We start from the raw sequence: 16,973 nt of genomic DNA, 5'->3' as shown, positions 1-16,973 counted from the left end.
TAAAGACTCTAGTCTCCATATTTGTGAGTCTCTTTTCTCCTCAATCCACACAACTAGTTGTGGTTTTTATTTGTCTTCAAACCTACTGGCCTCTGATCAGAGGAAGTAGTTGAGGATTGGTCCTGTCAAGGTTTTCTCAGTAGCACAGGGAATTGGGGGAGTCTGGTCTTTGCTGGACTCCTTCCTGATGATTGCAGACAGTGTCCCAGCAGAGACACTGCTTCCCCCTTGGGTGTGCTTGGTGAAAAATACAGAGTACAGATGAACTGCAGCTGGGTGGGTTTGCTGGCGCAGGTTCTCTGATACAGTTTCACCTTCCAGGCCATGTTGTCCCTACAGGCACAGCTAGTACAGAAAAAACAAGTATTTGCTTGGGAGAATGTTTTCTAGGACTGTTTTTTACAAAAATGAAAACTTCTGTATGCCTCATTTTGGCATGTGTTTCTTTGGTATGTATCTGCCTAGATGTATAACATACATTCTATAAAATTCTATATGAATATAATAATGGAGCTACCAAATTAGAACTTTTACTACACAAAACTTTTAGTTTTCTTTAGAGGAGAAACTTCACCATGTGGAACAGTGAAAAGAAACATGCCAGAAAGATAGCAAGCTAGTTGAGATAAGCAGAAAAAGTATTTTTCTATAAGCTGATAATAGCTTTCCCATTCAGTGTCAGTTACTCTAGCAAAGAAGGCCTGCAGCAGGAATGCACTATCATTTAATTATTTTTCCAGTTTAAGTGGGCTTTATGGAATAAGATCATGCCTCAGGCTTCTCAGCTGAGGTAATTTTGTTTATAATGGGAAGGAAAAAAGGATCATATGTGTCTAAGTCATTTAGCATTGCTTCTTCTGAGATGCAGTGAACATTTTATACTTTCCATTGAATTTCAGAGCTTCATTTTTTTATAGCACTGTGGGCAGAAACTCCACTTAGGCAGTAGCCAGGAGACTGTTGATTTAGTGGGTCATATCTTCTGTTCTATACTAATAAATATCAGTGATGTCATAGTCTGCCATGAGGTCAGTGCCATCAAATCTCTGAAATCTATGCAGCTTTGGTAAGGAAAGTAACTGTTTTCTTCTTCCAATATGATCTCATCTTACCTGGGAAGCCTGGCAATGTGATTTTTCTCCTGCTCTAACTTGTCCTAATTTCATAGTTAATTCTCTAGGTGAATGAAAAGGTATAAAAAAGTCGTAAGAGTCTTTTTTTCTGCGCTGACTGCCAGTATAAGCTGAAGAAATAAAACAAAAACTGGCTCCATCCGCAAGTAGCCTCAAACTTCAGTGACCTGAGCTTTATTTTGGCCCATGGTGGAGCTGAAATCAGATAAAAATACAGATACAACTTTGCCTTTTCATTGTTTCAAGTTGCAAGGGCTTGGAATTCAGTCTTTTCAGCTCACATTTTCTACTTACGTTTCAAGTAGAAAATGTGAGCTGAAGAATGCTTCTGAGTCAGGTATCAAAAGTACTAAATAAAAGAGTAAGTAGGTCACCGGAGGAAGAAAATTTGATGTAGTTTATTGGAAAAAATAGAGGTAGTGTAGATTACATGAGCTAGAGAAGTTTTGTAGTGAATAAACCACGGTTCAATCCCATATGTACAGATAACATGAATCTGAGCAGACAAAACTACTGTTTTCATTTAATACCTAGATACCCTTAGGGTTTTGTACCATGGAAATTGTATCTGCAGTCCCTTTCACTTACCACTATAATGAAACTTACTGTGCAATTGAATAAAGGAGCAGGGTAAAGAAAGTAAATGTATATGTATCTTATAAAAGTCTGATCTAATTTGAATCAAATAATTAATCTAATTAATTACATGTATTTTGTAGCCTTTGGAGGTTTTTTTTGTTTTGTTCCTATGTACAGCCCTTTCTTAAATGTACAGTATTCCTGTCTGGCTTGTCACATTTACCAGCTGTCCTGTGCCTTTCTTGGTGAGTTCCTGTGAGGGGCAGAGACAGGATAATAATGATTGTCACGGCATCAGCAGAGATAAAAGAAACTCCTGAGGGGCTGGTGGTTGCAGGACAAGCCCACTGAAGTGCTTTGCCAAGGAGCTGGATTGGAGTTTCTGTGCTAGCTGAAGCTCAGTTGACAGGCATCAGAAGAGGAGGAGACAGTGTGCTGTGTGTGGGGGCACTTGGTGGGCACTGGGAATGTCAGAGGGCTCAGCAGACCATGGGCTGGAGATCCTGCAGTGCCACTGACCTTGAGCAAGGCAGTTCCCTCCTGTGCTTTCTTAGGCTGTCCTGAAGAGCTCAAAATAGAAAAGATTGGCATAGCTCCATGCAGTGATGAACAGTGCTAACTGGAGCCTTGAGGACCTGCTCTAAATCAAATTAAAATAAGTAATAATGATATCAAACTGGCTCTGAACCCCTTCTCTCTTGATGGGGTATTAGGGGCTGTTCAATGATCCAGCCACCACCCAGGTGCTTAGTGCCTGTCCTGAGAGTTGAATGAGGTTGTTTAAATGGTGTGGGAGTAGATAACGAAATGGCAAAATACTGTTCTGGAGATTGGTGATTAGCTCCATGCAGGATGTATTTGACATAGTTGTGTGTCACTTTGCTGGTTTCCATTCTGATAAACAAACCAGAGATTCTGTCTCAAATCTTGGCTCTGCATTGCACTGCACAAGAGTGGAAGCTGCCCCTGAGACCCTGGTGTGGAGCCAGCCCTCTCCATAGCTGCAGGCTTGGGAAGTGTGTCCAGACTGGGAGCACTGGCACAAGGGAGGTCTTCTGGCTGATATCTGCCTCACCCTTACAGGAGACTTTTCTGATGGACTGCAGAAGGATAGTGCTGTAGACTGAAATGATTTGTTCATCTGATGGTATTCATTGCATTGCCTTGGGCTGGGTATGCAGGAACAGGGATAAAAGAAACTATATTAAATGTTGAAAAAGGAGGTGAAGTCAGAATTATTTGAGTTTTTATTGAAATTCTGTTTACAGTGCTTTGCTTAGAGATATATTTATGAATACTTGTATTACTTGCAGATTTTTCTTGCTTTTCTCTTACCATGAATCAAGTAATGGTCCAGCACATGAGTGGAAAAAAAAAGAATACTGACCAGAGAAAAAATACTGTCAAAGATCATGAAAGGAAGAAAATTGACAGTAGTCTAGCAAACCAGTCCAGCAAGGCAGGTTTCAGTTTACTCTTAGTAATATACTAGGTTATTGGGGGAAAAAGAAAAAAAAGATTGGATGTTAAAATCTGAGTTACTACGCAGAAATATAAACGTTTGCAGCTATGCTAAAAAATTGTTTTATTTCTAGGAGTGTAATTGATAGAGGTTTATTAATTTAGATGACAGAACGAGGGAAATTGCAATTTCTGTAGTGTGTTTCTGATGCAAATTTGCAAAAACATGCAATGTCTTTTGAGAAGAGTGTCTTCTAAAAAAATCAAACCTGACAGGTTTAATAATCACCTTGAAATCAAAACCTAGGCCTATGGCTAGCTACACAAAAATAATTTGACATAGAAATGTTTTAAAAGCATGATTGATTATGTAGTCTAAAGGAACCTTAAAGTTTTTAGCATTCTTACTTTTTACTATAGTTACTGTGGTTCAAAGATAATGAGTTACTTAACAGTACCTTTTAATTACACATTTTAAAATTCAGAAGTGTAGTACAGATGTTGTCACACCAGGTTTGATGGTGATCATGGGAGGAAATCAGGGAAAGTCTAACTCTGAATGAGTGTTTTTATTTCCAAGTTTCTTACTATATAGCAGCTTTCCCTTGTATGCCAGACAGTTGCTGTTTATAAACCACGAAGATAACTCTTAAGTGCTCCAGGTGGCGTGCATTAGTGTGGCATGCAGAAATAAACTCTTTATTTCATGCCAAAATTTATAGTAATCAGCGAAGCTGTTCTCTGAAGAGCCCTTCAGATGGATATAAGGGAACGTGTGCTTATTCCAAGACATTAAGTTTTATCTACTTAACAGGAGAAATCCCGTTTCAAAATACTAATTAGTTTTGAAATGAATAATGACCTTTAGCCTGAGTGCTCAGATGAGATGTAAGTAGGAGTCAACAGAAGTACAGCTCTACATACAAGCACCAGAGCAAAATGTTCATTAGCTCTGCAGTTCTTTGCCAAATTAATTCTCCAGTTGACTGAAAAGTCTAAAACAGACATTTTCCTGAAGCTCAGTTTTATCAGGAAGGGCAAACTTTACCACATATTATGATGTCTGGACGAGACTTTAAAATAATCGATTTAGCAAACACCTTGAGTTCAGCTCTCGGCTAAGAACTACCAATTAATTTCTACAAAGAACACTCACTTCATCATCCTAATAAAGTTATCTTTCTCTCTGTGATGATACCTTATTTTCTACCACGTTTTAAACCCAGGTGAGCAGCTGCCACTAAGTAGCTCAGTTTCCAGCAGGACCAATCCTTCTTTCTGTTGCCTGACTTCTTTCTCACAGCAGCATCAGTATGGTCGTAACTGCTTGCTCCTGTTTCTATTGCAAACAGCACCACCTTTTTTTTTATTTTTTAAAGCTGTAGGTGGCAAAACCCATTAAGATTAAAATATATATTGCTTCTTAAATATGTTGCTTCTTAATATGATTTATTCATTAGTTATTTCCACCAGATTTTGTATTTAACGTTTAGTATGTTTCTTCATAGATGTAGCAGGAGAGCATTTGACTACATTAAAATTATAAACCCAGTACTCATAATGAATATTATAAACCCAGTACTCATAATGAATTCAGTATAAATTTTGACAACTGGCATAAGCTAATACTAGATGCAGTCAGACAACTTAAGTGCTAATTTGCAGCTTGACAAGTTTTGACATGGCAAGTGAAATTCTGTTTGCTTTTATACAGATAACCTACTGGAGTCAGTACAGAAAGTGAGACAGATTTTTGTCTTGACAACTTTTAACATCAGTAAAATTCTCAGTTGTTCTTGCTCAACATGTATTTCTAATGGGTGCTCTTACCATTGAATTCAACTGGCTTTGATTCAAGCACTATTCTATTTCTGTACCAAGTGAAAAGCAAATTAAAAAAATCTGAAATATAGTAGGTTAGATATAACACTTGAAAAAAAATTGATCTGGGGTAAAAAAGCCCCAAGGAAAAGAAGACATGTTTAAAATCAAGGCATCTAGCTGATAAAAATTAAGTGCTGAATAGGGTGATGATAATTTGACATCACTGCAGGACTAAATTTAAAGTATGCAAGTGTTTAATTTAACTACAGTGCTGAATTTTATGGGGGTTTGATATTTGATTTGAGAATAATTGCAACATCTATGAATAGTTTCTCAATTTAAGTTAATGATGTACTCTCATTTTTAATTGATTGCTTTATCCCTTCTGAGAATATTGAGTTGTATGTAATGTATGTTGAGATTCCTTGATATCATTGATGTAATTTTTTCATTATGCTTTGTCTGCATCATTGTAAATGCCTTTAAATCATGTAGAAAAATGTTTAACTAAAAATATTTTTGTTCCCCTTTCAAATTAGATTATTATTACCCCAGCTTTACAAGCATGGTCCTTGAAGCAGAGAGTAACAGGGGGAGTATAGGATCTTTTTTCCTCCTATGGAGTGCAAATCTCAGTACAGTGTGATATGTGTTATTTCTCAGAAAATCTCAAGATATCAGAATAATTCCAAAATCTCTGCATTTTATTGCTGTTTTTCTTTCTGTTGTGGTGTTACTGTTCTGTTCTTTCAGAGTTTTTTTGATTCACACCTCAGTTGTGTTTGTGCCAAGTGGGACCATGGCCCTGAGTGAGGCAGTGAGATGGGGTCAGTCAGAGCAGAGAGCAAGGGCTGCAATCCCAAGTATGCACTCTCCCTTCTGTCTAGCAAATGTAGCAGCTGCTAGCAAGCCATTACTGCCAGTCTGTCCCAAAGAAAATCAGTTGGTTTTGTTTCAGTTTGCTTTCGTTTCTCACTCATTGTTTATAACATTCGTTTGTCATTTTTGTCATTTTATAGAGCTTCCAAGAGCAGCTGTCAGGATCTTAAGCAACATGACATTCCTTTTTGTGAGTTTGTCATACACAGCTGAGAGTGCCATTGTCACAGCTTTTATTACCTTCATTCCCAAGTTCATCGAGTCACAGTTTGGCATCCCAGCTTCCAATGCCAGCATCTACACTGGTAAGGCATTGCCACATAGTGTTACCTTGCAAGCTTGGCTTTGGCTAATGAAATGAGTCAATTAGGAATGAACCAAAATGTGTTTGTTCAAACAGGTGATTGGATCCAGCTTCCTGCATTTGGTTAGATATTCAGACTATTTTTTGATGTTTGTTATATGTATTTAGTAAGATGTGAACCCATTTATATTATTTAAGGGCTGGATTTTTTTTTTTTTTTGCATAGGCCTAGACAGATGCTTTCTTATTTTGTTGATGGTCTCCGGTGGAGGGGGGGGAAACCCCAAAAACAAGCTAGAAAAACCATAGACATGACTGCAATTTGTGTGCTTTAAAAGGTCTCTTAACACTGTTCTTCTTTTCTGTGAATTTTACTTCCTCTTTGATCTTTAAAATACCTTTATCTTCTTTTCCTCTTAGTGAAAAGTTGTTTATCTCTCCCATCCTTCAGTTATCTCTCTTCTCCAGGGTGGTGTTTTTCTCCTTACTTTTACTTATTTACATTGAGACAGCAATCTAGTCTAGTCAGAACTCCCCAGATTCTCTCCTGTCTGTCATTTCAGGAGACCCCTGCTGTACCAATGTACAGCCATGTCCAACTTTTAACAGAGCTACAGACCACAAAAGCTTCACACTCGTCTGTGACTGAGAGAGATGAGAACTTGGCTACTAAAGGTAGCCAAAATATTGTGCAGAACTGGGGCCTATGTCATGAGGATGAGTTTCCTTCTCTTCTAGCTGTGTCAAAGACATTTGTCTTTGTAATAATCTTTTTAAATTCTCCATAGTGCTTCTCATATAGAATAACTGCTGATTGCTAGGCAAGTTAGTTCTTATTTCCCCTCATATTTCCAGACACTGTGCCGTAGGAATGATGGAGTGGAGTGAATGGTGGGCACACAGGTGAAGTATGGGGTGAAGCTGTCCAGGGGTATCTGTCAAAAAAGGACAAAAAGCAGCAGAAAGAAGAAGGAAGGCACATAGACCTCACATGGGAAGAATTTGTCACTTGCAGTGGCTGGAAGAAATGCAAGGAATTTTTAGAGTGGGGAGGGGAAAAGTCAGAGAAGCACTATGTGGTGTTTTTTATTTGAGAGTTTCTGGGATGAGATTTTCTTCAGGGCATGAAATCCCTGTGTTCTGCATATAGGGAGGAAACATTGACTCATGGGACTGTGGTGCTCTCTGAAGCTTGGAGTAGCTACACACACAGGAGTTTTACTGTAATGAGTCTTCATGGGATGGCTGCACCATAACTTACTTCATTCCCAAGATAAACCAGAAACATTCTTGCCAGAAAAAATACTCAACAGCCAGTACATTAACAGACGTAAAATAGTGTGGCCTTGCCTAAAGTGTGAAATTATTAACATCTGTTGTTTCCCCTGTTATAAATTACTTGATAAAAACTATTAAAATGACAGAATAAGAAGATTAAATATATCAGGCTGGATGTGCAGCAAGGACAAGTGAGCACTGCTTCTACAATCCCAGCCCTTAAACTTAGCATTGAAGTCAGCAGTTGTTAATTTTATAAATATTTTTGTAGGAAGGATGGGAAAGGGAAACTTGGAAATTTTGTATTAGATTGCTACTGGCTAATAAAATAAAAGACATGACAAGTTCACAAATTTTCTGGTTAGTAAAAAGAGAATTTATGTGTTATTTATATTTTACATCTATGCTTAATATACACATTGCCAACTGAGTACATGTGCTTCCTGAATCTACCTGAATCTTTATTTAAAGATTTTGCTGGCAATTTTTTGTCTTCTAAGCAGCAATTCTTTAATTAAGTCCCAATTTCTTTCAGTTTTAAAACAACCCTGGCATTTATCATAATCAAAAAACACTGGGTGCCAAATTTCATGTCTTGAACTTGTGCAGCTTCTATATTTAATTTCTGCTCTTGGCAGAAAGACTGGTTTTGATTCTGTGAAGACTTATTGTTTGGAATCTGCCTCCTGAAATGATATTTTGTTCTGTAATGTCATTGGTGATGGCAGGATAATTAAGGTGCCAGCTGTTTTTCCCTCTTTTCTTGCTTTCACAATCTCAACATTTTGATAAATATAATGTCCCTTTCACCTTTAGAGATATTAGCAGAGAATGAGTATGCTTTCCAATAATTGTAAAGGTATTTGCATGTGATAGTCTTACTGGCTTCTTTAAGAGACCAGCATCTCTAACAATTTGGATTATAAAGTTTAACATCTCTGTAGATACATCTGCCAAGTAGTAGTTCAAATTCCATGTCTATGTGGAATGCATCTTTATTGGCAAAGCCTTTAATTAAAGAGCTTCTCACATGTCAGTGAGACACAGAAAGAACAGTGCAAGACATTTGCTGACTTTGCCACCACCTCAGGACCTGACAAATGGGGACAGCCTGGTGATATGTTGCTGAACCTTATGACTGCAGCAGCAAAGGTTTCATAGGCAGGTCTTTGTGTCTTACCCTAATTCTGTTATCTTAATTTTTTAAATTGTGTTTGATCACACACATGTATCTGTGGGGAGATTAATTGGAATGCTGAGGTAGGAGTCAGGGAGTCATAGACTCAAGGTTGGAAAAGACCTCCAAGGTCATAAAGTCCAAGCTTTGACCAGACACCCCCATGTCAGTAAACACCATGTGCCAGTTCTGGTCAGTTCTTGAGCACCTCCAGGGATGGTGACTCTACCACCTCCATGAGCAGACTATGCCAGTGGTTAACCACTCTTTCTAATGTCCAACCTGAACCTCCCCTGGCCCAGTTTGAGGCCATTTCCTCTTGTCCTGATGGAATTTGCTTGGGAAAGTGCTACTCGGCTTGAGTAAAGTATGCAGAAGGCAGAATTTGCAGCCAGGCTTGGGTGTGCACTCCCAGGTGGGCAGGATTCTGGGGTCCTGCTTGAGGTTAGCACTTGTGCTTTGCTGGAATTAATAATGAGAATGGGAGGAGGAAAATTTGTGTCCAAATCTGGATTTCTTCCAATTTCAGTGGTTAAACTGGACCTATATGTAGCCCTTCTCCCCATTCTAAAATAAATACAAAACAATGTTTCTGCTTGTAAGTACAATAGTTCTCTTATAGTGCTTTGGCTGCTGCTGATATGATAAGGAGGCTTTTATAAATTCTTTGACAACACTCCAGAGGTTTGAAAAGTCTGACTCAGTTTGCTAGCAGAGAATCAGACAATGGAGATCTTAGTGCAGCATTTGCAGTCATCTAATTACGGAATGATGCCAATATTTATGTTTTATGCCATTTCTGTAGGTCCTGTTTTAATGCTGTTTGAACTTCTTCTTGGCAGGTGTGATTATTGTCCCAAGTGCTGGTGTTGGTATTGTCCTAGGTGGCTACATTATAAAAAAGCTGAAACTTGGTGCAAGAGAGTCTGCAAAGTTGGCGATGATCTGCAGTGGCGTGTCTCTGCTGTGCTTTTCAACACTCTTCATTGTTGGATGTGAAAGCATTAATCTAGGGGGAATAAATATACCTTACACAACTGGGTAAGTATCTTGGGTGATTATCTCTGGCAAAACCAACTTTTTCCAATAAGACTGATCTAGAAATGTAAAAATGCTGATAGCTGATGTACTAAAGAAGCCATTTCAGTTCAAATGAGAATTTAGTGAATTTTGTGATACAAGAACATGCTGTTAGTGTGTGGGTCTTGTTTTTTACATCTGGTTTATATTGCAGTTTATGTAGTAACTTAGCTTCTTGAGGGGTGAGAAAATGCATTAGAATGGCCTTCAGTGATGCAGAAAAATAAGAATAGTCTCCTCTGTAGATTACTTAGAATTTACTTAGCGTTTTAAAATGTTTTCTGCTCATGAAAAATTGTGAAAAAATGAAGTGGATTGTGAAGATTATTTCTGAATGGGTTTATTAATTATCACCTTAATAGTATTTTAGGTTTACAGTCCCTTTTTGAGAGGAATCACTTGGGCATGTGCTATGACATTAGTGGTGTGCACTGGTTCTGAACCCCTTACTAGTTGTGTGAATGCCCTCCAGTGCTTGCTGGATCATCATCAAGACAGCAACTAGACCATATTCCCTAAAGTTATAGAGAGAATGAAGAGGACTGCAATGAGGAAGAAGGTGTGGATGTAGGAAGGACTTGGGAGTGAGGAATTTGGGCTGTGGCATTAAGAAATGCATGGAAGGGCAAGAAAAAAAGAAAAAGGATATTTGGAGGCAAGGCAGTGTGGTAAAACTTGAGACATTTTCACTGGAAAGGGATTCTCTGCTAGCCTGATCATGAACTTTTATTTACTTTTTGCATGAGATTTTCCTCAAAATTGCGTTCTTCATGTAGGTTAAACACAGAAACAGGGTAAGTGTTTGGAGAGTGTGACCCTATCTGAAGCAATGTTTTTCCCCTTTGCTTTTACATCTGAGGCACGTGTGCCTTTTAATTATTACCAGATGCTGGGTATCAGATCCATTTGTGTATTTGCTTTTAGTGCTAAGCTCTGGACTCCTAATATTTTGAAGAGAATGTAGAGTGTGGAGCAGGAAAAGAGATGATGAAATGGAGAGAAAATACAGTGGGGCAGAGGGATAGCAAGTGAAAAACAAAAAGGTAAAATGGGAAGCAAAGGAGGAAGAAAATAGGCGCTGTTTACACAGAGAATGTTTTGCATTGCTTGTTGCTGGGTGTTCCTACATTGCTGTCAAACCTTAGTGCTAGAGCAAAGAAAACCAGCAGCTGAAAGTCAAGAGCTGATGAAAAGCTGTTACTCCTTTGTATTCCTAAGACCTAGAGTTAAAGCTTGCTGCTGAGGGGCTGTCAGGAGAAGGAAGTGGCATGGTGATATACCCTCATCTGAGCTTAGTGGGCTGAAGAAGGAGAGAAGAGGGATGGCAAGGGGGTGGAATGCTTTGATTGTCCACCTGCTGCTAATGTTTGTGACAGCCTGTGGGCGTAGATGATGAAAATTAATAGGAATGAAAACATAAATTTCAGATGGGAATTAATTGATCTGTGTGACAAGTCAGAATGTACCTGCCTGACTAATGAGAAGCCTGTACCTTTGTGTTTGGAGAGGTCCCATTTAATTTAAATCTGTTTCTAAACTGAAGTCAAGTTGTACTATTGTCATGTAACTCATAGCCTTCATGCTGGATTTGTTGGAGTATATAATGTTTGTTTAGTAAGTAATAACATTTGCAGTAAATACATAGCATCAATTGAAGTAAGCATCAATTCACAGCTGTTGTGCAAATCTGCAGTACATTACTTCCTTCCACATTCATGTAATTGTTCTTATTGAGAAAAGAGGTGAGAAATAGTAACTGCCAAATTCTCACAACTTATTGATATATATAAACTTTTTGAAATCAGTATAAAAATCATATTGAGTGTAATGTCATCAGAAATTGAGAATTAACAGCATGTTACAAAGCGTGGTTCAGCTAGATTTTTTTAACACAGAGATAAAGTCCACATTGATTATCAAAATGAGAGTAAAAAGGCAGCACTACACATAAATTAATCTTGAATATCTGATATGTAAGCATTCCCAGTCATTTGATAGTTTCAAATCACTTACTTAGTAGGCAACTCTTTAACTCAGCCATCAAAGAATGTTGTTGGCCATGGAATTAAAAAAGCATGCTTTCACTGTGAATTTAATAAAGAACAAACTTCATTCTCTACTTAGACTATAGTGCAGCCTAGGGGTTGAAAGCCAGTTCAAGGGGCAAGATTGGATAGGGAAAGCAGGAGAGCTGCCTGGTTTGGGATAAATGTATTGCATGATGCTCTACCCTAACATGGCAATGCCAGGTGTGATTTGCACTGGCACCAACCCAGAGATCTCAGATGCATTGGGCTGTGCAGACATACCCTGCAGGATAATTTCTATGTTCATTTCTGCTGTTTGTTTTTTGTACATTTAAGCATGCAGTTTTTTCCTTTGGTGAATTGAGCCCTCAACCACCACAAAGGAGAGGGGTGACCTAGGTTTCAGTTAACATAGAAGTTATGTGCCTGCCAGTACTCAGAAAAGTAGGCAGTGACATTTCATAATTCAGTATGTTTCGTAACTCAGTATTTTTCTGACTGTACCAGCTGCAGAGAAGTGGATGGGACCTGCAGGCATGCACAGATTAGAATATATTAGAAAGGATTTTCTGCTGTTTTATGTTGGGCACAAGCAGTTTTGCTGTTGCTGGCGTGTCATCAGCACTTCTGTTCTCAGGAAGATCAAGGGCACCTCTGTATTATACATCTCAGCATTTTAGAACCTTTTACTCCATGCCCCAGCCTTGTTCTGAGGGTGGGTTTGATGTTTGAATTGCAGTGTAAGGAGCCTTATGTCAAGCCACAATGTGGCATCCCTTCTCTAGCTCCATAATAGCATCCAGTTGGGAAGTCCTGAATGAGTGAATGATCTGGACAAGAGTCCAGATGGCTTTTAACTATTTCTAAGGAGAGAAGCCCCACAGCCTCCCTGGACAACCTGTGTCACCACCCAGTGACCTTCACAGTGAAAACTGTTTCCTGGTGTTTGTCAGGAACCTCCTGTGTTTCATTGCCTCTGATCCAGGCACTGGGCACCACTGAAAAGAGCCTGGCTGTGCCTCCTTTGCATCCTCCCTTCAATATTTACAGGCATTGATGAAATCCCCCTGAGCCTGTTCCAGGCTGAAGAGTCTCAGCTCTCTCAGCTTTTCCTCAGAAGAGAGATGCTCCAGTCCTTTCATCATCTTAGTGGACTTTCACTGGTCTCTCTCAGGTACATCCATGTCTGTCTTTTACTGAGGAGCCCAGAACTGAGCCCAGCACTGCAGGTGTGGCCTCACCAGTACTGAACAAAAGGGAAATAGCAGAGATTTGGTTTTTTTCAGACCTGTCTCTTGCATGTATTGTTGTATAAGGCAGCTCCATGGTGAGCTTACTCACAGTGACAGATTCCTGGATTAGTTCAGTTCCATCTCTCACATTTCTGATGTGTAATGACTCAACATAGACTCTTTGATTGCTTTATGTTGTTTTGGTGCAAGTAAAGTTTAGTTAAAGTGTGCAATTGGCTTAATGAGGTATTTCACATAAAAATACTTATATTTTTCCTCTTGTATCAACAGTGTGTGTTTCTGTTATTCTTGTATCTATTTCAGTCCAATCAGCCAGTGGTGTCCCTTAACTTGAAAGCAGTGACTAATTGGATCAGAACAATAACAACAAAGAAGGAATCCAGCTAACACAGTGAGAGGGTCCCTTGTTTGACAGCTACACAAAAATTGCATCATTGCTGCAGTTCCAGCTGCTTGCCAACAAGGAGACTGCAGATCTCTGCCATCAGAATGTCCTTCAATACCAAACCAAAAATACTGCGATCAAATTAAGATAATCCTTTTTATCCTATAGTCAAATATTAAGATTATAGAAACTACGTGGTGAGGTTATCTCCTTCCCTTTGTATTTCCTTGGTCCTGTAGGTTACTACAGTGATATCAATAAAACCATGTGCAAAATCAGTTATTTGTTTGGATGTTATGAAAATATAGTTTGACTTCCTTTTTTTAAATCTGCATTTCATTTAAATTGTAACCTTCTGGGAAGAGGGTCCCCCTTTTTTTACTCAATATATGTTCATTGACTGCCAGTACAGTGATGTTTCTGTCCAAGCCTGAGTATGTGAAATAACAGGTCACAGCTCAAAAAACTCAGGCAATAAATCTCACTTTGTATTTTCCCTTTTCTCACTTTACTCCTATATCACAAACCTTCCCTGGAGTAATAGTTGGAGAGAAAAACATGTTTTAGAAAAATATGTTAGAAACTAGAGTCCTTTGCATTGTTAGTCACAACTAATAAAGGTCTTCTCTTTATCAGCTTTACCAGCATTGTGTCATGGAGACACAGAACAGTCTCCCTGAGAAGTGAACAAATGCAATTTGGCAGATGGGGTTCTGGGTTTTGTCCCAGCACATGTTTAGCAAACTTGCAGTTGAATCTTATTAATGGAAGGAGCAATATTTTTGTAATTGAAAGAATTGTTCAGGAAGTGCTGTCATTCGGGGCTGGTTTCTGTTTGTGTGATTGGTGTCCTTGGCAGCTCAGGTGCAGCAGTGTTGCAAGTTGGCAGTATCTGCACTGCTGAAACAAGCAGAGCAGCTCTTTCTCAGGCATCCCATGTTTCTACAGCAGCTGCTGCATTGAGACTAGGCAGCTTTTCCCACAGATCAGCTCATGAGCAGGATGTACTAGCTTTGGTGCAATTTCCCTAAGAACCTGCTCTTAGTGGCTGCTGCAGGTAAATCTATGATGTGCTTTGCTGTAATTCAGGGATAAATGCTTTGTTTTCCTTTGTGGAGAATAGGCAGCCTTCCAGTGCCAGAAGTCAGGATTAGTAGAGTGCTTTGGTTCAGCTTACTTTCAGAAAAATGCACACCCTCAAGAAAAAGTGATTTCTTCCTGAAATAAGTGTTCAAGAAATCTGTTGTAGTATGTGCTGTGTGGTTGATCCCATATGATGAAAATGGGGTTACACAGACACATGTTAGTAGGTATTTCATGTCCCCAGCACTGAAACTCCTTCATTTGTTTCCCACCACTGAAAGTGGAGTGAACAATGAGTGAAGAGTGAAGGTAATGAAGATAAAAGCATGAGCCTCTTACAACTGTCTGATAGTGAACTTCTGGTAATGCAGTTAATAGATGATTTTGTATGCAAACCTCTCTGCAAGGTATTTGCTCTAAGCAACAAAAAGAAATTCCCCAAATAAGCCTTACAGTGATAAGCTGAGGACAAAAGGTGGTGAAAACTGGAGAGACAGAGCTTGCAGTAACTTCTTATTAATTTGAGCATATTTGTTTTGTGTATCTGTGAACCTAAGTCATCTTCCACGACAAACAAAAAAATGCGCCTGAGATTAAATTATCACAGTGATCTCAGTTCAGTTTCCCATTTCATGCTTCTCATTTCTTGCATGCCTGATTTCTTTCACCGTTTTTTTTTTAAGCTGATTTCCTAACCCCTGTGTCATGGTAATGTTCAGTGCAGCTGAAGTGAGTTAGCTATGCAAGCCGAGTAAGATGGGGAGTCGGTTCTCCTGCCTGTGGAACAGCCCTACCCATCTGTTCCTGAGAAGGGTTTCAGGTGGTGGAGGGATAAGAGATCAGAAGAATTTGTGCTGCAGGGTGAGAGAGGGTGGAGGTTGGAACAAGAGCTGTGCCTTTCCTGGCAGTCTGGGCTGTCCCTGGTCCTGTGCAGTGTGTAAAAGCCCTGTTGTCAACAGGAGTACGGTACCAGGGTCTCCCAGGCAGGTTGTGGAGTCTCTTCTTATGCTGAGTATTCAGGCATCTGGGGCATCCAGCTCAGCAGGCTGACTAGGATTTCATGAAACTCCAAAATGCTGCCTCTTCTGTTGGTGTGAAAAGCTTTTGTCACTGTGCTGCTGAAATGTGTATGTTCTTAAGGAATGTTTTGATGATTCGGTGGTTTTTTTCCATTGGAGAAAAAGTTCTGTTGAGACATTACTGGAAAAAGCTGCCCATTGCTATATGATGTATTGCTGCATACTGCTTGCTAAAATCCAGCAGGATATGATGTGACAAATTTCAGCTGATAGCTGAGAAGGTGACAGAACCACTACCAGTCCTGGATATTTGACTTCCTGCTCAAGCTGCAACTTGTTTCTAAAAGTGTACCTTGTTTGTTTATAGAGCAAGAAACAAAACACTCAGAAAGGCTTTGGTTAGCATCCAGCTAGACCATAAAGTGTAAAGGAGCTCCAAGAGCTAAATTTGTGAACCTGATTTGTGTGATCAGTAGACAGTCAATAAATATTTGAAAGCTACTTAGTAATATTTAATTGTCTACAGAAGTGCACAGCTGGCAAGACAAGCATATTCAGCAAAAGCAAATAGTGTTGTATAAATACAAGAAAACCAGTCAAGTGGAATGCTCTGAGCACAGTCATGCTGCTGAGTGCCACTAATGACAGGAGGTGAGGTGACACACAGCATGGGTTGACAGGGTGACAGTTGCTGTGTGCAGTATGGCTCCTGAGACAAGCCTCTGGGCTAGTCAGGGGTAGAAGATGGGACCAGAAGAACATTCCTTGTGTGTTGCAGTGTGTTGTAATATCCTGTCTTAAACTTCCGGGTCCCTTTCCCAGGTGTGCCAATACCTCTCTTCCCCTTCCCCCCTCGCCCCCTGCTGGGTTGTCAATCAGTTTTAACATTCCAGCAAAGGTGTGGTGTGGTTTGTCACTTTCAAAGGATGACCTTCAGGCCTGGGGGTCATTGGCCTATCTATGTGTCCCTCGTCCCTTGAGACCCTCCCCCTCTCACCTGGTTGGTGGCACATCTGTCCCTTCCCTCCCCCTCCCCCCGAGCTTAAAAGCTGAATCAGACCATGTGCTCGGTATTCTGTTCGAGCTGTTACCAAGATTCAGACCTCTGTGACCATGGAATAAAGCTCTGGATATTAACCCTCCGGCAGAATCCGTCTCCTTCCTCCTCACCATAGCCTGAAGCCTTCCCTCCTGAGGTAAACGGAGTTTCTACAAGCCTGGACTTGTTCAGCTGCCCAGCTGCAATCTCCAGCAAGCTAAAGGTGTTTCTGGGGTGATACACCACAGCTGCCGCCTTTGACCCAGCAGCAAGGGTCAGACTGGCCCAGGCACAATCTACCTGGTAATACTGGGATTCATAATCCAATACTTGTGGTTCCTGGGGTAGCTGGGATGCAGTAAGTCAGCTGCTAGTTGTTTATCTTCACACTGGCCTGGCCGACGCATCACAGACATGAGGACAAGCCAGCAGCAGCCCTTGTGAGGGCAGCC

General features: G+C 39.9%; 1 protein-coding gene across 1 annotated transcript in view; it reads left to right on the top strand.

Annotated features, from left to right (window-relative positions):
- Positions 1–16,973, top strand: part of SLCO5A1 (solute carrier organic anion transporter family member 5A1) — a 73,434-nt gene that overhangs the window by 40,553 nt on the left and 15,908 nt on the right. The window contains exons 4-5 of the mRNA XM_064706214.1: positions 6,017–6,181; positions 9,478–9,676. Coding sequence (XP_064562284.1) covers positions 6,017–6,181; positions 9,478–9,676 — 364 coding nt within the window. The remainder of the gene's footprint in view (positions 1–6,016; positions 6,182–9,477; positions 9,677–16,973) is intronic.

Source organism: Zonotrichia leucophrys, chromosome 2 (assembly GCF_028769735.1).
Source record: "Zonotrichia leucophrys gambelii isolate GWCS_2022_RI chromosome 2, RI_Zleu_2.0, whole genome shotgun sequence".
Lineage (NCBI taxonomy): Eukaryota > Metazoa > Chordata > Aves > Passeriformes > Passerellidae > Zonotrichia > Zonotrichia leucophrys.
This window is presented reverse-complemented; position numbering and strand designations above follow the sequence as displayed.